Consider the following 21,925-nt stretch of genomic DNA (forward strand, 5'->3'; position numbering starts at 1 on the left):
TCGCCCATCCTGTAGGTAGGTAATAACTTCTTCCGAATACCCCTTTATGATAGTAGTAACCTTTTAAACTTCTACCAAAATATCCTTAACCAAAGCTACTCTTAGTCCTTTCCATTACCCCCCCCTCCCCCCCACACACACACACCTCACCTGTAACAGATTAGGACCATATAGCATCAGAAAGCTTTTGTAAATAGGCTGTAGAACGCTACATTGACTTTAACAATGCAATGATAGAAATGGGTGAATGAGATGCAGAGTTTCTAAAGAATGCATTAAGACATGTTGAAAAGAATTCTGCCATTTGTTCTGTGTTTAGGAGAACTAGACAAGAGAGACGAGTGCCTAATTCACATTGCAGTGAACCTGCCCCTGCTCCTGAAAGGTATTTGCACCAGCACCATAGACATAGTTATTAGCTTATGCCTAGTACTGGAGATTATGATTTATAGATACAATGAAATGACTACCACAAACCAGTCTGAGTATGTTTCTTTACTGGGATCCCACCTTAAAGGGGTACTCCACCTCTAGACATCTTATCCCCTATCCAAATGATAGCGGATAAGATGTCTGATCGTGGGTGTCCCCCAGCTGGGACCCCTGCCATCTCTGTTTAGAATGCTGGGCGTGGGCATCATGACATCATGACCATGCCCCTTGTGATGTCACTCCACGCCCCCTCAATGCAAGACTATGGGAGGGGGCGTGGTGGATGCCACGCCCCCTTCCATAGACTTGCATTGAGGGACGTTGATTGACATCACGAGGGGGCGTGGCCGTGACGTCACGACCCCCGCTGCCCGCACCCAGCGTTAGGAACAAAATGTTCCGAAAGCTGGGGCAGCGGAGTACCCCTTTAAGAGGTCCTGTCTAGCTTGTGCATGAGCCATCATTTTGGTTTTAAAGGTGGATACCGATATATATTATGTGGACATCCTCCAATCTTCTCTATAAAGTCTTTGAGTCTTGAAAGATGCATTAGTTACTGTAATATTGTGATTTTTTGCCATCATAATATTGAAGCTGGCCCAATGTTCAGTTGACACCGGAAGGTCTAGTTTTTGGGATCCATGAGTGATCACGCCAGAAGCTAGTGTCCTCTAGTGTTCACATGTAGAATGACAAGCTGGATGTTCAGATAAGTAATACATGTGTGGCGGTGCACCAGAACAAGAGCCACTCTTTGCTAGAAGCTCTCTCGGCACTGGCTGATAAAAGCCTATAGCTGTGGACTCAGTAATGTCCATTTTTCTATACTAGGGCCCCACTTTGGCACATTCAGCCTCACAGACCAGAGGGGTATGGATGCTCTTGTAGAGTCTTATGGTACCCATAAAAATGCCATAGCGGTTGGCCAAATGTTCATGCGTTCTCAATCACTTGGCCAGAGTGGAGAGCGATTGTGTTAGACAACCCATTAATACGAATGAATGCTGTGTAATTCTTTCTACCCCCTGTGGTGGTGCTGTAGGGAAGTTAAAGGGGTACTCCACTGGAAAACATATATATATATATATATATATATATTTTTTTTTTTTTTTTTTTTTTTTAATCAACTGGTGCCAGAAAGTTAATCAGATTTGTGAATTACTTCTATTAAAAAATTGTAATCCTTCCAGTGCTTATTAGCTGCTGTATGATCCACAGGAAGTTGTTTTATTTTTGAATTTCCTTTCCAGTCTGACCACAGTGCTCTTGGCTGACACCTCTGTCCATGTCAGGAACTGTCCAGAGCAGGAAAGGTTTTCTATGGGTATTTTAACCTGCTCTAGACAGTTCGTGTCTAGAGCATGTCAGCTAATGTCAGCAGAGAACACTGTGGTAAGGCAGAAAGGAAATTCAAAAAGAAAAGAACTTCCTGTGGATCATACAGCAGCTGATAAGTACTGGAATGATTAATATTTTTTTAATAGAAGTAATTTACAAATCTGTTTGACTTTCTGGCACCAGTTGATTTAAAAAAAAAAAAAATTTCCACCGGAGTACCCCTTTAAATACTTCTAGCCAGGTATCCTTACAGATTACAGTTGACCACTGAGGTTCCCAGCAGGAGTATACTTGATGCTGTAATTATTGTAAAGGGACCCCTCTAAAACGTAAGGCTTGTCCAGATGGAATGAATGCCAGGGAGCCATTGTACATCTATTTTCAGATGGATTTGGATTCTGTGAGCGAGATCTGGGATTTATGCCGCAGATTTGCACTTTGATGTGCCGCTGATTTGCATTGTGGGTAACTCCACTCAGTGATGTCAGGAAGTGCCACTTGTGTTTTTCAGCAGTGCGGAAATAATGTGCACCCTAAGAACTATGGCATAAATTCCCATAGAGTGGGACTATTCAGTGCATCATAGTAAGGGATAATTCACACATTAGAGAATTTACCAAGAGATTTTATTTTCTGCGCACATTTTTGTCTATATTAAAAATATATATATTTTTGCTGATTACAATCAAAAATGGGTGCGTAAAATATAATACACCAATGTGTGAACTAAGGGAGCATTCACATCATGATTTTACCATCCTACTTCTTCTCACGATTTTTTACTTTGAAATCGTACAAGTCGTACGCATTGACTTCCATTCATTAATGATAGACAACAAATGCATCAGTTTTGATCCGCATCCGATTTTGCACGATATAAGATCGGAGGTAAAAGCGTGGTTGACCACGATTTTTCGGCCAGATTCAAAATCGGATCGAAATCGTGTCCGATTTAGTTATTATTGATGTCTATGTAAATCGCATGGAATTGTGTGACTGTGCGATTCTTTTAGATTAATCGTACACGGTTTTTCTGTACGCATGCGCAGTAGATTTCAAAACACATACACTTCAAATATATAAAACTTTATTGCCATTGGCATACATATTAATTTTAAAAACAAGATCCGATTTTTATTGAAAATCGGATGGAATTTTCATCTGTTCAATTTTTGGATACGATTTTAAAATCGGATAGGAAAGAAATTTTTACATACGATCGTATACGATTTTTTGCAATCCGATTTTGTCCGATTTTAAGGTCCGATAATCGGATGGTTAAATTGTGATGTGTACCTAGCCTAAGCCTAAAGGAGAGGAAATGCTAAGATTATAATCGGCAATTTGTGGGATGATTATTAAAGGGGTACTCCAGGAAAAATCAGCTGGCTCCAGAAAGTTAAACAGATTTGTAAATTACTTCTATTAAAAAATCTTAATTCTTCCTGTACTTATTAGCTGCTGAATACTACAGTGGAAATTATTTTCCGTTTGAAACACAGTGCTCTCTGCTGACATCTCTGTCCATTTTAGAAACTGTTCAGAGTAAAAGGAAATCCCCATAGCAAACATATGCTATTCTGGACAGTTCCTAAAATGGACAGAGATGTCAGCAGAGAGCACTGTGCTTGTGATGTCAGCAGACAGCTCTGTGTTTCAAAAAGAAAAGAATTTCCGTTGTAGTATTGAGCAGCTAATAAGTACAGGAAGGATTAAGATTTGTTAATAGAAGTAATTTACCAATCTGTTTAACTTTCTGGCACCAGTTGATTTAAAAAACAAAAAGTTTTTCACCGGAGTACCCCTTTTAATCCTTTCAACAATTTGTTGTTTTCTGTCTGGCAACAGTGCTCTCTGCTGACATCTCTGCTTGTCTCGGGAACTGCACAGAGTAGAAGAGGTTTGCTATGGGGATTTGCTTCTAAACTGGGCTGTTCCCCAGACACGTGTCATCAGAGAGCACTTAGACAGAAAAGAACAACTCAACTTCAGCAGCTCATAAGTACGGAAAGGATTAAGATTTTTTAATAGAAGTAATTTACAAATCTGTTTAACTTTCTGTAGCCAGTTGAGATATATATATATATATATATATATATATATATATATATATATATATTATTTTTTTTCCTGGATAACCCCTTTAAAAATCCATAATTACTATAATTTGCAGGATGTGTGGTCATTCATTAATAATATGCAGTTTAGGGTCATTTTTTATTCTTTTGCGTCATTTCATGTTGAAATTTTGTTTGCCGTTTTAACACTTTTTATTTTTCATTCTGGCTGCATGGTAAAGGTTATACAATGGTGCAAGCGCGTGGGCAGATCATGTAGTCAATGGTTCAGCTGAGTCCCCGGGGTAAGTACAGAGTAGTGTGATAGAAAGAAAGCAGTAGATGCCAAAGTAACTTTTGCAGGGCTTCTATGGAAACGGGTGCAAATGGGGAAAATAGGGGGAGATTTATCAAAACTTGTGCAGAGGAAAAATTGCCCAGTTGCCCATAGCAACCAATCAGATCGCTGCTTATATATTTGACTAGGCCTCTGCAAAATGAAAGAAGCAATCTGATTGGTTGCTATGGGCAACTGGGCAACTTTTCCTCTGCACAGCTTTTGATGAATCTCCCCCATAGTGTTGTCTGTACAAACCCATCGAAGGTTGGCATCTAAACCCGGGCCGAATCACTAAATCTGGTTTACTGCTTTTCGTTTCATTTGCACCAGCTTTCACCAATAGCCTCCTCTATCTGCTCCCACCTGTGTGCTGTGTTATGTTTTAGTCTTACCGATGGCCTAGTATATATATATATATAAAAATCTGGTGTATCCAGAAAAAGGATCAGGACTTCAAGCTGAGCTCGGCGGTTGCTGACTTTTCCTGCATAAATTAGTTCAGCTTTCCGGTGCTCCGGTGGGCTGGAAAAGGTGGATACAGTCCTAGGAAAAAGTCTCCTAGGACTGTATCCACCTTTTCCAGCCCACCGGAGCACCTGAAAGCTGAACTAATTTATGCAGGAAAAGTCAGCAACCTCCGAGCCGAGAAGTTCGTGACAAATTGAATTTACTGTAAGTTCGCTCATCTCTATATAGAACACACATTGCACATCTTATACCAGTGTTTCCCAACCAGGGTGCCTCCAGCTGTTGCAGAACTACAACTCCCAGCATGCCCGGACAGCCAACGGCTGTCCGGGCATGCTGGGATTTGTAGTTATGCAACAGCTGGAGGCACGCTGGTTGGGAAACACTGACTTATACAATTATATTCAGCGAATAATGCTGTATTGTGTAAACTTTGTTGCAGCCCTGTTGTAAAATTTTTGAACTCTAAGGCTAGGTTCACACTGCGGAATCTCCAGTCAGAAATTTTCAGCCTGGAGATTCAGAGTGCGGCCGGCGCTGACTGAATCAGTCGGCGCTAGGACCGTGCAGACACTGCAGTCTCCAATAGACTGCAAAGTGTTTTCCGCCAGTATTTCCGCCTGAAGAATGAGCAACACCATTCTTCAGACGGAAATTTCCAAGCAGATTTTCCGTACTCAAATTCCGCTTCACAAATTCCGATGTGTGAATTTGTGAACGGAAACCCATTCACTACACTATACATTTTAGTACGCAGAATTTCTGCCTGCAATTTCAGAGCGGAATTGCAGGCGGAAATTCCGTAGTGTGAATTCCGTAGTAAGAATTACCTGCCAGACCCTTCTATCCTTTAAAGGGAACCAATCATCAGATTTTACCCTATATAATGCTTGGTAAAGCGTTATATAGGGTAAAATTGTTGTCCTCACCATCCCCGGGGGACGCTCCTGCCCCAGGGATGGTGAAGATATGAAGTTATAAACTAGTCACCGCCGCCGCCATAAGTAGTCACCTGGGCGGGGAGCTCTTCTCATCTATTCCAGTTCTTCGGCCGGCAGCGATGCCCCCTCCGCTTGATTGATGGGCCGCGTCATTGTTCCGCTCACTGAACAGACGGAGCAGAGGGATGACGCTGCCCATCAATCAATCGGAGGGGGCGTCGCTGCCGGCCGAAGAACGGGAGTAGATGAGAAGAGCTCCCCGCCCAGGTGACTACTTACGGCGGCGGCGGTGACTAGTTTATAACTTCATATCTTCACCATCCCTGGGGGCAGGAGCGTCCCCCGGGAATGGTGAAAATAAAGATTTTCCCCTATATAACGCTTTGCCAAGCGTTATATAGGGTAAAATCTGATGATTGCTTCCCTTTAAGAGTGTTGAATATTAACCTCTGGGTGTGCTAAAGGGGTTCTCAGGATTACATTTTTTTTCCCCCCATACTCCGCCCTTGTCCATAGGATGTCACTGGTATTGCAGCTTGAAAGCGTACCTCTAATTGTGGTCCCGGTGGCAGGATAGGTGCTAAAATTTTGCCGGTCCTGATCCCGTGGCTTTCTCTAAGGTAAGGTTCAGTTTACTGAATTTCCAAGCGGAGTTCAGGCTTGAAATTCCGTACAGAAATTCCGGTGCCGCAGAGACCCATTGCTGTAAATGGGCTTCTGGACACTTTACACTACGGAATTTTAACGGAAGACATTAATGTCTACGGCGCCGAAAATGTCTGCACAGTCCTAGCTGGGCACACTCGGAATCTCTGGTCTGGAAGTTTTATGGCTGGAGATTCTGTAGTGTTAGCCTAGCCTAAGGCTAGAATCTAGAGACATATCTAGAATCTAGCGACATATTTGCAGGAAGTCCCATAGACTTTAATGCAATAAAGAAATTATGTCTCCATACTGCGATATTCTTAGAGAAAGTCATTGGATCAGAAGCGGACATAAAATTAAAAGGCATCTTGTAGTGAAATATAACTTATCCCCTATCCAAGGGATTGGTCAGACCTCCCGCCATCTCCTGAACAGACCCCGCAGTCTGCTGGAGGGGGCCGTGCCGACCCCGCACGGAGCGGCAGCCAACATGCCCCCTCCATGTATCCCATAGAGATACATGGAAGGGGCGTGTTGGCCGCTGCTTCCTGTGGGGGTCAGAACAGCCGCTTCCGGGCCCCGTTCAGGAGATCACGGGGTGTCCCAGCGGTCAGACCCCACACGATCTATAACTTATCCCCTGTCCTTTGGATAGGGGATAAGTTATATTTCACTGCACTACTCCTTTAAGGACCTATCATGCCACCAGGACAGCGATTAGTAGTAGGCTTTGAGTGAATGCAATACCGGCTGTGGAAGCATGCTGGTAATTGTAGTTTTGCAACAGCTGGAGGCACCCTGGTTGGTGAACGCTGACTTTAAAATAAGTAGGACCCAGTTACGTAAATCTTGGATAGTACTCTGTGTTAACCTACCTTTTCACCCCTGATGGTTTGCCTCTCCATGCTTTTCGATTCTGTTCAGTGATTTTTTTTGTGTGCCATATCATAGCATTTATGGAAGGCTTTATTTTTCAAGGCAGCCATTTTAAAAGGATTTTGCCACTATAAATGGTGAAAGCAGATTATTAGCCAACAGAACCAATATTCATGGTAATGTAACCAATTATTTACCTGGGAAAGCTTTGAACTGGGCTGTGCTTGTAACAAGGGTTAACATTGTGGGTTTTCATTCGGATAGGATTCCTTAGCCAAAGAGCGTGTTCAAAATGACCTATCCCAAATGACGCCATCGGTGTATCCATAGAAGGCCTCTAAAATGATAAATTCTAATTTTCTAAACAAAAATATTCTATGTATATCTAAAGAATAAGAAATTATACAGTTAAAATGTATTTTGTTCCTCATTGGTGTCCAAAACAAGGAGAACTGGTTATATTTTAGTCTTGCATTGGTGTTTCCTTCATCACCCATGACTCTGTTTGAATTAACTTTTCATCACCCTTGACTCTTCCTGTTTAAAGGGACTCTTTATGACCCTACTCTCTTCCTGTTTGAAGGGACTCTTCATCACCCATGACACTTTCTGTTTGAAGGGACTCTTCATCACCCTTGACTCTTCCTGTTTAAAGGGACTCTTCATCACCCTTGACTCTTCCTGTTTGAAGGGACTCTTCATCACCCATGACACTTCCTGTTTGAAGGGACTCTTCATCACCCATGACACTTTCTGTTTGAAGGGACTCTTCATCACTCATGACACTTTCTGTTTGAAGGGAATCTTCATCACCCATGACACTTTCTGTTTGAAGGGACTCTTTATGACCCTACTCTCTTCCTGTTTGAAGGGACTCTTCATCACCCATGACACTTTCTGTTTGAAGGGACTCTTCATCACCCTTGACTCTTCCTGTTTAAAGGGACTCTTCATCACCCATGACACTTCCTGTTTAAAGGGACTCTTCATCACCCATGACACTTTCTGTTTGAAGGGACTCTTCATCACCCATGACACTTTCTGTTTGAAGGGAATCTTTATGACCCTACTCTCTTCCTGTTTGAAGGGAATCTTCATCACCCATGACACTTTGTTTGAAGGGACTCTTCATCGCACATGACTCTTCCTGTTTACTCACCAATAAAACACTGAGAATATAAGTTCTCCTTTTTTTAGGCACAAGTGAAGGATGAAATACATTTAAACTTTGTATAATTTCTTATTTTTAGATGTACATTGAAAAGTTTAATTTAGAAAATATAGAATCCTTCCCAAAGATGTACGTAATATAGAGGCTGAGCAGGCAGCTGCTACATGGAAAATGGAAGCACAAAGCCACCTTAGATTGTCCACCTTTTGGTTGCTAATGGATGATAAAAAAAAAACAAATGAAGGGGGGCCGCAATAGGACCATGTGACTTTTCTATATATTCTAGGGTGGGATAGGGACAAAAATCAGAGTCATTTCCTTCCCAGATTGGTAGGGACGATGGGAAAGAACCTGCTGGAGGACCATGTTTCCATAGTTTTCTTCGATTGTGTACAGAAGGTTACCATAAAAGTAAACTACGAGTATGCCAATACCCTGGTCGCTTACCAATATCCACACCAAACTATCAAAGACCAGAGAATGAAATTAGAAAGACAAAAAATTACTTTATTGAAATTTCATTATAAAAACACATAAAATACATATAAAGAATGGCAAAAATATGGAGGCACAGGAAAGAAATGGGAGGATAAGAGGGGCTGTATATCCAGAAGACGTGCAGATTAAATCAGGCATACAAATGAAATACAATTAGACTGGGCCAGGTATAAGGGATAATAAGCCACATGGGGAACTCCAAAAATACAAGGCAACTATAAATGCACAGGTACACCATACAAGCATATAGGATAAGCTGAAAGAGCAATGAACATGCACCTAGCCTGGATACCTCTCACCTCCACCCCAAACGTACGTTATTTAACTTAAAGCGTGACACAGACATGTGTCAAAAGTATAGATCGACATTAAGACCTCCTCCGATTGTAAGATGTAGCGAGGTTAAGCATATGTGGCAGAATGCTTCACTCCCCAGCTTGGTGCGTAATCTTACTTTGCAGTTTTGTCTAGCCCATCTCCCGCAATCTTATGAGTCATGGGTTTAGGAGTGAAGCACGCAGCGACTCTCATCACCCAGCTATATCCAACAGTCGGTCTTAATACTAACAGCCCAGCCCAGCTAAACTTTTGACTTATCTGTTTGACGTGGCAAAAGTAAATTTTAATGACAGTAATGCTTTAAGGTGGTCATAAACTCTGGATACATTTTTGTGTAACCGAGTGATTTCTGCTGGACTGTTTAATGTGTATGGGAGTTTGTTGAGAAGATTTCGGGAAAAGATGGAAATCTATCATGCCTGACCCATTTCTTCTCGAGGGACAAAGGTCTCAGCCAGAGGTCTCTGACAGTAGCCTGTTCACTCTCCCTTTTGAGAACAAATGCATGCTTGGCCAATCCACACCTGTGTGTGTGTGTGTTTGTGTGGAAGAGCTCTAGGAATTGCTGTTGGAGGAAAAGTTATCTTAGACAGATACCCTGACGACTATCCAGCTGAATTGTTTGATTTGTAGTCTTCCTCATTGAAGGTCAATGATCTACCATGGAAGCCCCAGACACATCATTCTCCAAAAGAGGGTGTTCTATTAAAATCTAATTTTAGGTAAAACATTTGTAATCATTTCATGTTTAGAAATGTTGGACATCCTCAGTTTCTTAGAACAGACAACATCTTATTCATGTCCTGGGCAGATATTTATTACCATTTTCCTTAGTGGCTTCAATAAGAATTGTAGCATAGTGTTTAAGAAACAAAACCTGTGTAGAGAAATGCCACATTACCATGTTCTCCACCACCACTGTTCCATGTGAACCTACCTTCTACCTAGTATTTTCCAGGACTTTGATTTATTATGTCATTGAAGTCAAAGCAAAATTACTAAATTGTCAACTCTTAGGGGGAGATTTATCAATGTTGTCTGTGCAAAGCATTTTTTTATTTATTTATTTTTGTTATTTTTGACTGCTGTGCGCCTTATTTATCAAAAAGGAGCACGGACTTGATAAATATTGCGTCTTTTTTTCATTACCTTAAAACGCACTGAAAGCCGCCAAAAGCAGTTTGTCTTATGAAACGGTATACTCAGCTAGATGAGAGTTATTTAGCCAAATTTGACCTAAGGATAAATGGTGGTGTTGCACAAGCCATAACCAAACATGACACACAGTGTAATAACACATAACCTTATGTACTTAGAGCAGTATAACAATGGACTAAACTGTACAAGGTTCTACTGACGTTTTTGAAAGGTTTGCTCCACCCTGGTCTATATTTGCACATTTTTAGAATGATATGCGCCAATTGATGCACTTAAGTTAAAAAGACACATATAGTAAATTTCTTCCACTGCCTAAGTCAAAACGGAATTCTGCTTCTCTCAGTCACTTATGTTAAATGGCATATATGCAAAAGGCGCAAAAAAATTGCGCAACGATGCACCTTTTTATGGCAAAAAAATTACGGGAACAGCTTGATAAATCTCCACCTTTAGTTTCTACTCTTGTTTTCAACATTCCATTGGGAAGAATATACTTGAGAGAAAAATGTTGCATATTTTTTTTAGAATTATAAGGGTGCAATTCCTGGGCCATGTGTCCAATGACAACCCCATCATTTCCATGATACTCATTAGACCTGCCATAGAAATTGACACCTTCAATATTTTTTTTTTACTTAGTAGACATGGAATACAACAACCACCCCTTTGCTAATCCGGCCTTTGCATTCCAATATAGAGGACTCTGTATTGTTGTACATGGGCACCAGTATGATGTACCTACTGTATGTGTCTATGTTCTGTACCTTGTGTTTGTGCTGTATATAATGTATGTAAGGTAAGACACAGTTATTTATAGTCAGTGACCTACAACAGTTCATTTTTAATAACAAAAAGTTCTACCTTTTTAACTATTATTTTTCTATGCAATATACTGTCAATTTGGCTAGAAGGTGTACTTTTAATGAATTTATGTATGAAATGTGTCAGTCAGTATGTGTCAGTATAAGTCCAACTCTTTTTCTGCTTTATATTTGTAATGAAAATGCTCTTTTTTATGCTTGTTTAAAGGGAATGTATCACAAGAAATGTATAAACCCTTGGTAAATTCGGATGAAAATTATCTTCTGACCTATCATAGATACATGTGAGAAGAATCCATTGGTGAAGTCTGATTCATATTCACTCATTCTAAAATGGAAGGATGTGTAGAGAGATCATATCCCTTTTTTTCTGTTATTGGAATAATTGACTTGAAAAATCCTCTTTTTGGTATATTTCCGGTATCAGAAATCTCTGAACATAGACCGGTGTATTTATGTTGGTTGACCTGGGCACCAGAAAAACATGCCTCAGGTATTTTGCCGTGAGTTTCCTGGCACTTGACCTAATAGGAAAGAACCAATCCCATGGCCCTTAATTGACCCGTTCCCAAGATTTTCATAGTCAGTCTAGCAAGGCCCCAACAATAGAGCTGTTTTGTTCTGAAGATCAGACGCCACCATTGTGAATGTCTCACGTGTCTATGAATTGAAACATTATTTGTCCTTTACCGTTCTTTCCTTCTGTTCTGCAGACAATGCTCTACTATTGGTTTGAAGGGTTTTCTTCCAAAAACAGAACCACACATATCCGAAGGTTGTGTATGGTATTGTAGCTCAGCTCCATTATTTAATTAAAGTTTAGCTTAACAACTCTAATCTGTTGATGGTGCTCGTTACCCTGTACAACCCCTTTCGGAGAGATTCATACATTTTCCAATAGATCAGCTGTTGATATTGAGGTAGAGAAGCTTGTATCACCATTCAGAAATCACGCTATTATCTTAATGTTATTAGGGAAGATGACCAGGCACCATAAAGCCCATGAAAACTTTGCACTATTTTATGTAGGCAAAAGTCATTCATTTCAGTTCTACATTTCCGGTGTTGATGACCTTAATATAGTAGAGATAATTGGATAGAAGGTTTAACTAAACCAAACTTAGATCCCAATATGCCAAATATAACCCAATGACCTAAGTTCAGTTCAGTAGAACCACATAAGTTCTATAATATATGCCCGCCTTCAGCCATAAATGAGTACAGTTCTTCATTACAGCTTGGTGTGATACATTCCCTTTTCTTCATATTGTAGACTTCTTCTGAATGTACTTTATTATGGGAAACAAATGTTGATCTAAGTCTATATGATGATGACTTACTATTTTTTTAATTCCCTTACAAAGTATAAGCTGTTACGAATCACAATCTCTTTATTTCTGGTTGTTTTGATGAATGTTAAAACGTATAATAATAATATTGGGTCAAGAAAAATAGTGAATACATATAAATCTCTCCTCCCTGAAAATATGACAGACGGTCAACTGAGCGGCTTTTTGACTAACATTACAGGAATTGCGAAGCGGGCGATAGACACCCATATCAAAGATCCAGGTCCACAGAACAACGGCCTGTACTTGAGCGGACGAATTGCCGCTCCCGATCCACTGAACGCCCTGACTCAAACCTCATGAGGTCGATGCCTTCATTAATGACGGGAAGATCAGCCCCTCCTTCACCTGCCTTATCGAGGTGAAAAAAACAACAATGGCTCAGCGTAATTCCTCTCCTGCTCCCCCTTCCCCCACCCACAGAATCACCATTTTATTTTCCCAGTAGCTCTCCAGTCTCTTTGTCATTCTTGGCTGATCACGTCTTTAACAGTAGATACTAACGTTCTGACTGCTGGCACACTACTTATATTCTCTGCTGGATATAATGGTGTGGATGCCATTGTACGTTGTTTACTAACCGTATTTAACTGCATTTGTTTCGTGATTATTTCTCATTGTTCAGGAAACCTGGTTTAACCCATAGAGCACACCCCATAACAATCACGTCTTCTCTTGCAGAGTAAGAACTTTGTTTGTCCTCATCAGACATTGCTTAACCAAAGAGTTCATGTCATCTTATGGTCCTTTTTTTTATTTTTATTTGACTTCGAAATCGAAATTCTCGCTCTTTCGTTGTAGCCGTTAATAAGTTCGGAAAGTCGTATCTTGTCGAAAGAAAGCATTTGGTACAGCTTGGAAGGCGAGACCTGGTTTCTTTCTGGCCTCGGAGATCAAGCTTGCATGGGATGTTTTCTTTTTCCAGCAGAAGATATATTTTTCAGCACTTATTAACCTATTATAAATCACTGAGGAGTTTACCGAAGCTCGAAAATGTCCAGAGAAATGCATCCGAAACCCTACACAGATGAAGCTGAGATGAGTTTGTTAGCTAAGGTCTTAATAGGTCTGCAGGAAAACCAAAGTAAAGTTTATTACAATGAAGAGTTAAATGAGAAACTCAGCTCTTCTACATCTGCCAGAAGGCACAAGAGTTCCATTTAGTCTCAAGGATCTTAAGAAAATGTTTCTTGGTCACATCAATTACTAATGGCATTAATAAGAAATAGGCGCTTTGCATAGAACTTATAGTCTTGGTAATTTTATAGTCTATAGATTTAAGCATTTAAATTAATGGGGTTAATATAGAATTCTTATTTTTATCCCAAAAAATGACCAACCCCTGTGGAATTGTGCTCCATTCCAGTCTAGTGAACGCAATACTAGATAAGTCTAGCGTTCCTATTGTAAATCGGAAACTGGCCTATGTTTTTGTAGAGCTCTACTCTTCTCAATGCAGTAAACTATGTTCCTTATCCCATCAATGTAGATGACATTACTATTGTATATGATTGACCAATAAACATTACAATTGAAGAAGCTCAGGGCCCAGAACTAGTAAGCAGGGCTAAAGCTGGTTCTAGGCGTAGGCTGAAGGATCATCTCAGGTGGAAATAAGCGAATGGTAGACATCTATTCCTAGGCAGTAATATAAGGCTATGTTCACACAGCGCAAATTCTGTTATTCTGCTTAAATTCAATTCTGCGTCTTGCAGAATTTTTGCAGCATTGCGGAATTTGAGTGGAATTTCTGTGTGCTCAGAACACAGAATTCTGCCAAAATTCAAAGCCCCCATTGGCCTCAGTGTGATTCCTCTCTGAACTCCACAATGTTTAAAAACATGCCATGTGGATGGGGCAGTGGAATCTACATTCACCTCAATGTGGAGTGAATTTTGCTGAATTTTATAGCTGAACTTTCTGGTGAAATGCTGCACAGAATTTCCACCGTGTGACCATAGCCTAAAGGTTCTTATTTTGGTTCATGCCATGACTATTTCGAGACAAAGGTTGTTCATTCTGCCCTTTCTACTCACTTGTTGTTTCCTCGTCTCTTGTTAGTGGATTCAAAAGAACCCTCCATAGGTCCATATACACCATCAGGAAGAAAGATTCTTTTTTTACGCCCCTTTTAAGCATAACCTGTAGAAAGCCGTTCCCCAAGTGCAGCATTTCATCTATTGGGAGTCAAGAGGAAGAGATGACCTATTGCCTATGGTATCACTTCCTAATCGACTGCCGAATATGAAAGTGCTGCAGGGTTAGTTCAGCACTGCAGATTCTTCAGTCTTTCCCCACATAATTCTTCTCCTGCCCCCCCTCCCCACTGTGTAGGGAACTGCAGAACAGTCCATACATGTGGAATAGGGCTGTATTGCAGTTCCCTACAGAGGGTGGTGTGGAGCGCGCGCTGTGCTGGAGAAATTCCGAAGAAAGCTCAGTCCCTTATTTTGGGATCAGCATGGGTCCCAGAGGTTCAAACCCTATTGATCACAATGTTACGGCATATCTTATATGCAGAAGCATTATCAGATAAAATAATCCCTTATTGTATGTTCACATGGGCGGATCTTCTGCCAGTTTTCTGCTGCAGGTTTAGCCACAGCAGGTTTTTTCGCTGTGGAAAATCCACAAGCAGATTATGTTGCTGCCCATTGACTTCAATGGGTCTGCAGCAAATCTGCAGGTGGATTATGTAAACATACTCTAAAACTGTATCCTTTAGGGTACGTTCACACGTGTGCAGAGCTGCTGCAGATTTTGCTGCCCATTGACTTCAATGGGCAGTTAAATCTGCTGAAGAAAATCTGCAGCAGAAAATACGCACGTGTGAACTAGAGATTGACTGATTATCGGTTTGGCCAAAATTATTGGCCGATAATCACGATTTTGGACATTATCGGGATCAACAATTACCTTGCTGATAATGGCGATAATGCCCCGCCCCCCGGCCACAGACGACCGTCACCGCCGCTGCCCCATTGCCTCCCCCATCCTCTGCCCACACACCGCCACCGCTGCCCCATTGCCTCCCCCCATCCTTTGGTTACATGCCGCTGCCCCATCGCCTCCCCCACCATCCTATGCCCACATACCGCCACCGCCCCATTGCCTCCCCCCATCCTCTGGCCACATGCTGCTGCCCCATCGCCTCCCCCCCATCCTCTGCCCACGTACCGCCGCCGCCCCATTGCCTCCCCCCATCCCCGGTGTTATAATTACCTGTTCCCGGGGTCTGCGATCCTTCTGGCTCCTGCACTGTTGCTGTGCGCTGCGCTGCGTAGTGACGAATGACGTCCCCAACGCGATGTCACAGACAGTGCGCACAGTGACAGCGCAGGACGGCGACGGAGCCAGAAGTATCGCGGACCCCCGGGAACAGGTAATTATAACAACGGGGATGGGGGGAGGCGATGGGGCGGCGGCGATGTGTGGGCAGAGGATAGGGGGGGGAGGCTATGGGACAACTGTGGTGGTTAGACTCAGGACCCCAGGACAGGTAGGGGGAGAGAAGCGGGCGGCGGTCTCTGGCCCCGCAAAAGCCGCTGCAGTTGATTGATTTAAAGCTCCCGCTTTAAATCATTGATCTGCAACGGTTTCTGCCCCGCCTGGGGGGTTGAAATAGCCGAAACTTATACCGGAATATCGGTATAAGTTATCGGCTATTGGCCTGAAAGGTGACCGTTTATCGGTATCGGCCCTAAAAAATCGATATCGGTCGATCCCTAGTGTGAACACACCCTTGTAATGCATTCCACCCTTAGTGAATGAGTGAAGAAAAAAAGTTATGTCTTATTAGGCTACGTTTACATTTATCTGGCAATTCACTGTACTGCGTTAAAGAACATGCAGATTTTTTTTATTTGATGCAACTGCATCAAAGGGCAAATATGGTAGTTTGTCTATTTGCCTGGTGCCTGTGCCTCATTTTAGCCTATGGCGGCGCTAGATGAGACGCCAGGTGCGATGTATCCAGCTTGCAGCTCCGGATCAGTAAACGTATGTGTACTCTGCAGTAGAAGTGGTCGCATATGTGTCGGAGCCTCCATCCCAAATTCCGGCGAAAGTCCCACACAACGTAGTGCAGCTCTAGTTTATCCCGTAATGAGCCTGATGGACCCTATGATAGTCCATGATGGAGTTTCCCAACCTTGGTGCCTCCAGCTGTTGCAAAACTACAACTTCCAGCATGCCCGGACAGCCGAAGGCTGTCCGGGCATGCTGGGAGTTGAAGTTTTGCAACAGCTGGAGGCACCATGGTTGGAAAACCGTGGTCTTTGGGATTCATCAGGTCCATGAATGTATACGTTACCAACATCATTCTTGTTGTATTTCTGTGACTGCTTGACAGAGATGTGAATGAGGTCTTAGTGAAATTTTATTTAAAGGGGTTATCCAGAAATAGAAAAACAGAGCTACTTTCTTTAAAAAACTGCTCCCCGTCTGTCTCCAGGTTGGTTGTGGTTCTGCAGCTCAGTTCCATTGTAGTGAATGGAGCCAAGTTGTAAAATCACACCCAATCTGGAGACAGACGGGGAGTGTTTTTTTTTAAAGAAACCAGCTCTGTTTTTCTATTCCTGGATAACCCCTTTAATCCACTTGATAGATAGATATGAGATAAAAATGTGATAAATAGCTAGACAGACAGATAGGTAGATAGATATGAGATAGATAGATATGAGATAGATAGATAGATAGATATGAGATAGATAGATAGATATGAGATAAAAATGTGATAAATAGCTAGACAGACAGATAGGTAGATAGATATGAGATAGATATGAGATAGATAGATAGATATGAGATAGATAGATAGATATGGGATAGATAGATAGATAGATAGATATGGGATAGATAGGTAGATAGATATGGGATAGATAGGTAGATATGAGATAGATAGATAGATATGGGATAGATAGGTAGATATGAGATAGATATATATGAGATAGATAGATAGATAGATATGAGATAGATAGATATGAGATAGATAGATATGGAATAGATAGATAGATAGGTAGATAGATGTTGAAGCTGTTGAAGCTCATCTGGAGCGAAACAATTGTTACCTATCACGCGCACTGGCGTCCGCACCCGGCTGGGTGTTTTGCCTTTTTAATATACCTGCACTATATGAAAAATAAAGCCTAAGAAACTGCAGAAAGTGGTGAGTGCCATTCCTCTCTCTGTTTTACGTGTCTTATAGATATGAGATAGATAGATAGATAGATATGAAATAGAGAGATAGATAGATAGATATATAGATAGATATGAGATAGATAGATAGATATGAGAAAGATAGATAGATAGATATATAGATAGATATGAGATAGATAGATAGATATGAGAAAGATAAATAGATAGATAGATATATAGATAGATATGAGATAGATAAATATGAGAAAGATAAATAGATATATAGATAGATACGATATAGATAGATTTTACTCCCAAGCCATAGGCTGCACACAGTTTCTCCCGTATCATGGACTCGATGTGATTTATAATGGTTACTCTGTGTCACCTCTGTTCTCACCATCTTAATTAACTTTTATTAATTTTGTTAATCATCATGTCCCATAACAGCTTCTTTACTGTAATAAGTAATAACCTGTCTGATGAAATTGTCTGTATGTATCAATTCCGCAGATTGCTCACATGTGACTATTAGCTTTCTCTCTTCTGTGTCTTCTGTGCTTTCATTGTGCCCAATGGCAGGAATCTACATAGTCCAATCAATCTGTTTTGAGGAGAAATATTTGCTGATTTTATCTTTAAAGCTGTAGTAGTCCCCATACTGGTAGTATAGTAACATCATGGTAACGTGCGGAGTACAGATCTTAACTGTGTGCAATTTGTTTAAACATATGTCTTATAGGGCACATCCGCGCAGTGGTTCCGTTCAGACAAGCCCTTCGAGCACCCCATTAGCAGGACGTAGAGGCCGCCAGCTACCACAGCTTCCGCCAAAGGGTTCGCTGGACCGAAGTAAGTGGGAACTTTGAGTAAAAATCTATTGATCACGGATTAGATCTTACTGTATTCTCCTATTAGATCTTATTCTCTTATTAGATCTTATTCTCTCATCACATACTGAAGCAGTGTGATCTATTTATGCCTCTTTGTGATCCCGATACTGCATGCCCCATTGTGTCAAATAAGTGTTTTGTTTTTTTATTGAGTTTGTCGCAAGCTGCTGTGCTGGAATATTCATGTTATTGTTTATTTGTGTGATTGTACTTCTTTATATAAAGAGACGTCAGATTTTTTCCATATACATTTTTGGTTTATGTACACACATTTATTGTTCCCTGTTATCAGCTATTTCGACCTAGAAAGGAGCTGACTGTTCGGTTCTAACATTAAAAGGGTACTCTGCCCCTAGACACCTCACCCCCTCATGATGTCACACCCTGCCCCCCACAATGCAAGTCTATGGGAGGGGGCGTGGCAACAGTTACACCCACTCCCATAGACTTGCATTGAGGGGGCAGGACGTGACCTCACAAGGGGGTGGGGCTGTGATGTCGCGATACTCCGGCCCCTGTATCGCCAGTCATCAGGCATGGAGCGAACTTCGCTCCCTGTAGCACAGGGCGCAGGGTGATGCAGGAGAGATCGCGGGGGTTCCCAGCGGGGGGACCCCTGCAATCAGACATCTTATACCCCATCCTTTGGATAGGGGATAAAATGTCTAGGGGCAGAGTACCCCTTTAAAGACCTGATAGTCTAAAAAAATCATGGCCGCCGAGATTCCTTCTTTACCTGGCACTACTTTACTTGGCGCATTTCTAGTTCAGAGAACCGTGATCACTACTTTACTTGGCACATGTCTAGTTCTGAGAACTTTCATAAACATTGACTTTCCCATAGTGGGTAATCTAACCGGCAATATGGACTTTAGGTTTAGTGACCATTTAATATTTATGGGCTTAAGTTATTATTTTGGGTTATAGCAATATTAAGTAAGACATAAAAGTATTTAATTGGTGGACCACTGGGAAGATATGCAACCAAAGTCCAATTGGGTCACACCTGAATACTGTGATACTTGTATAAAGTAGCAGCAGCCCCATCTACTGTTGTCTGTGCTCCACTTTTTTCAGCACATGGTCGACCATTGACTATAGTACGAAGACAAGTGACCTCTCGAGTTGGGAATAACAAAGTAGAGCTTTCCTACTGTTACCACTTTGATCAATGCATTTGGCTTCTCACCGTTCAGACATAGGAGACGTATCCTGGTGACATATCACCAATTCCCAACATGAGGCAACCCCTGTAATGTTTTGTGTGGGGCCCTCATAGTTTTAGGGATCCGGGACATTATTTTACCTCTCTGTAAAAGATGTCATCAGTCAATTAATATACTTCAACACTAGTGGAGACAAAAGCACTAGTAATCCAGCATAGAAAGTAATAGAAATAAAGTCGGCACTCACCGTTTTTCTCCAAATTCTTGCTTTATTGTGCTTCACATAGATTTAGGGGTAGGGAACAGACGTGGGTGGGGGGGGGGTTACATAGGCGACAAAAGCTCCGTTTCGTGCTATAGATGCACTTCCTCCGGCCCTAGGGCCGGAGGAAGTGCATCTATAGCACGAAACTGAGTTTTTGGGTGGGGGGGTTACGTAGGCGACAATAGCTCTGTTTCGTGCTATAGATGCACTTCATCCGGCAAAGTGCATCTATAGCACGAAACGGAGCTTTTGTCGCATATGTAACCCCCCCCCCCCCCCCCCACGTCTGTTCCCTACCCATGAATCTATGTGAAGCACAATAAAGCAAGAATTTTGAGAAGAACGGTGAGTGCCGGCTTTATTTCTATTACGTTCTATGCTGGATTACCATGAACACTTGTCTATAAGCCAGAGCACCATAGTACTCTCAGCAGCGTTTCCCAGTAAACTGTACAGATCCCCCCACATCCTCAGTGCCGTATGCACACCTATGAGTGACAAAAGCACTAGTACCCAGTCAGGTCACTACTAGTACACACTTCTGTCCTCGTGAGAGGAGAATGTGAAATAAATAGGACAAAAATTTAATTGTATTGTACTTTGTAATACTGTACGCCTAACATTGCTAGAAGGTTTTTCTCTCTCGCTGCGCGAAAAAGGTTTGTAGAACACCAATTATATTGGCCGATTCTGTGGTTGATATGTAACAATTATGTCTTCTCTGTGTTGTCTGATGGTCTCTCCTCACCAATGCCTCACATACTATGAGTGCAGAAGAATGGGAAAAATTTGAAGAGGCCTATTATTATTAAAGGCATAGTCCCCCTGGCTTGTTTCTGGCAGAATACACTGCTCTTCGATGCACTGTCCTCCTCTGCCCACTGCTCCATTTTCTCTCTCTGCTCCTTCCTCCTGCACACCCTATAAAAACTACATTTCCTAGCAGTCCTCAATGCTGGGACCATTAGAAGGGTGGTGTGGCTTGCCATTATGATGCCAGAAAGGGCACGCTAAAAAGAGGGTGAATTGGTTGGACAATGCTAGAAGGGGGTGTGGCTTGTTGACATGATACCATAAAGGGGCGCGGCTTATAAGGCAAGGACGCCGAAAGCCAGTACAAAGGGTGATCTTTGTCAATTGGAAAAGAGAAGAGGGAAGAGAGAGGAGACAGAGTGGACCAAGGATGACAGGTTTTTCTTCCTGCCTGTCACAGAATATTCCAACAGGGAAAACGGCCCGGTACAGGTAATAAGTGTATATTACAATACTACCGGCCTGGCAATGAGGGGACAAAATATGAATAATTTTTTGCTATCCCAAAGTACCCCTTTAAGGGTGGTCCACTTAAGAGTGGACAGACCACTTTCACTTGAGCAATGTACAGATTATACACTCATCACAGAAAAGTCTAATACTTGTTGCTGGGGTGACCTCCTACAGTATGATGTCATCCATTGAAATCAATGGGCTGTCCATTTAATGCAAAGATGAAATGATGCTCTTTTTAAAGGTGTCTTGAACAGGAGACCTCTTAAAGGGGTACTTTGCTGATAAACATCTTATTCCCTATCCAAAAGCCACTGCGGACTCCCACGATCTCCACTGCGGCACCCCAGTCATCCGTGCCGGATGACTGACGACTACAGCCCCCACGCCCCCTCCATTCATATCTGTGGAAGGAGCCTTGATGGCCACTTACTAGCCGTCATGCCCCCTCCCATAGACATGAATCGAGGGGGCGTGGTGTGACGTCACAAACACGGAAGCTCCAAGTATCCGTGTACCGAATGTTGTTGATGCCATCCCGGAGATCACGGGGGTCCCCAGCGTTGGGACCCTGTGATCAGACATCTTATCCCCTATACTTTGGATAGGGGATAAGATGTTTTCTGGCGGAGTACCCCTTTATAGCTGTTTGCTGAGTGCCCAATCGAACAACACTTATTTCACTTGTACACAGTGTTAAGTAGGGAAAACTCTTCCATGAGAACAAAGGATTGGACACCTTGTAATCCAACAATCTTGGTAGTTTTTG

General features: G+C 42.0%; 1 protein-coding gene across 9 annotated transcripts in view; it reads left to right on the plus strand.

Moving 5' to 3' along the window:
* RIMS2 (regulating synaptic membrane exocytosis 2) overlaps positions 1–21,925 on the plus strand; it is a 680,796-nt gene that overhangs the window by 450,659 nt on the left and 208,212 nt on the right. For 4 of the 9 annotated variants that reach the window (XM_056522548.1, XM_056522554.1, XM_056522556.1 and 1 more), the window contains 4 exons: positions 320–385; positions 4,070–4,132; positions 12,615–12,794; positions 18,309–18,418. In XM_056522548.1, the coding sequence (XP_056378523.1) occupies positions 320–385; positions 4,070–4,132; positions 12,615–12,794; positions 18,309–18,418 (419 nt within the window). The remainder of the gene's footprint in view (positions 1–319; positions 386–4,069; positions 4,133–12,614; positions 12,795–18,308; positions 18,419–21,925) is intronic. The other 5 variants (XM_056522549.1, XM_056522550.1, XM_056522553.1 and 2 more) reach the window with 2 other exon arrangements.

This window comes from Hyla sarda, chromosome 5 (assembly GCF_029499605.1).
Source record: "Hyla sarda isolate aHylSar1 chromosome 5, aHylSar1.hap1, whole genome shotgun sequence".
Classification (NCBI taxonomy): Eukaryota; Metazoa; Chordata; class Amphibia; order Anura; family Hylidae; genus Hyla; species Hyla sarda.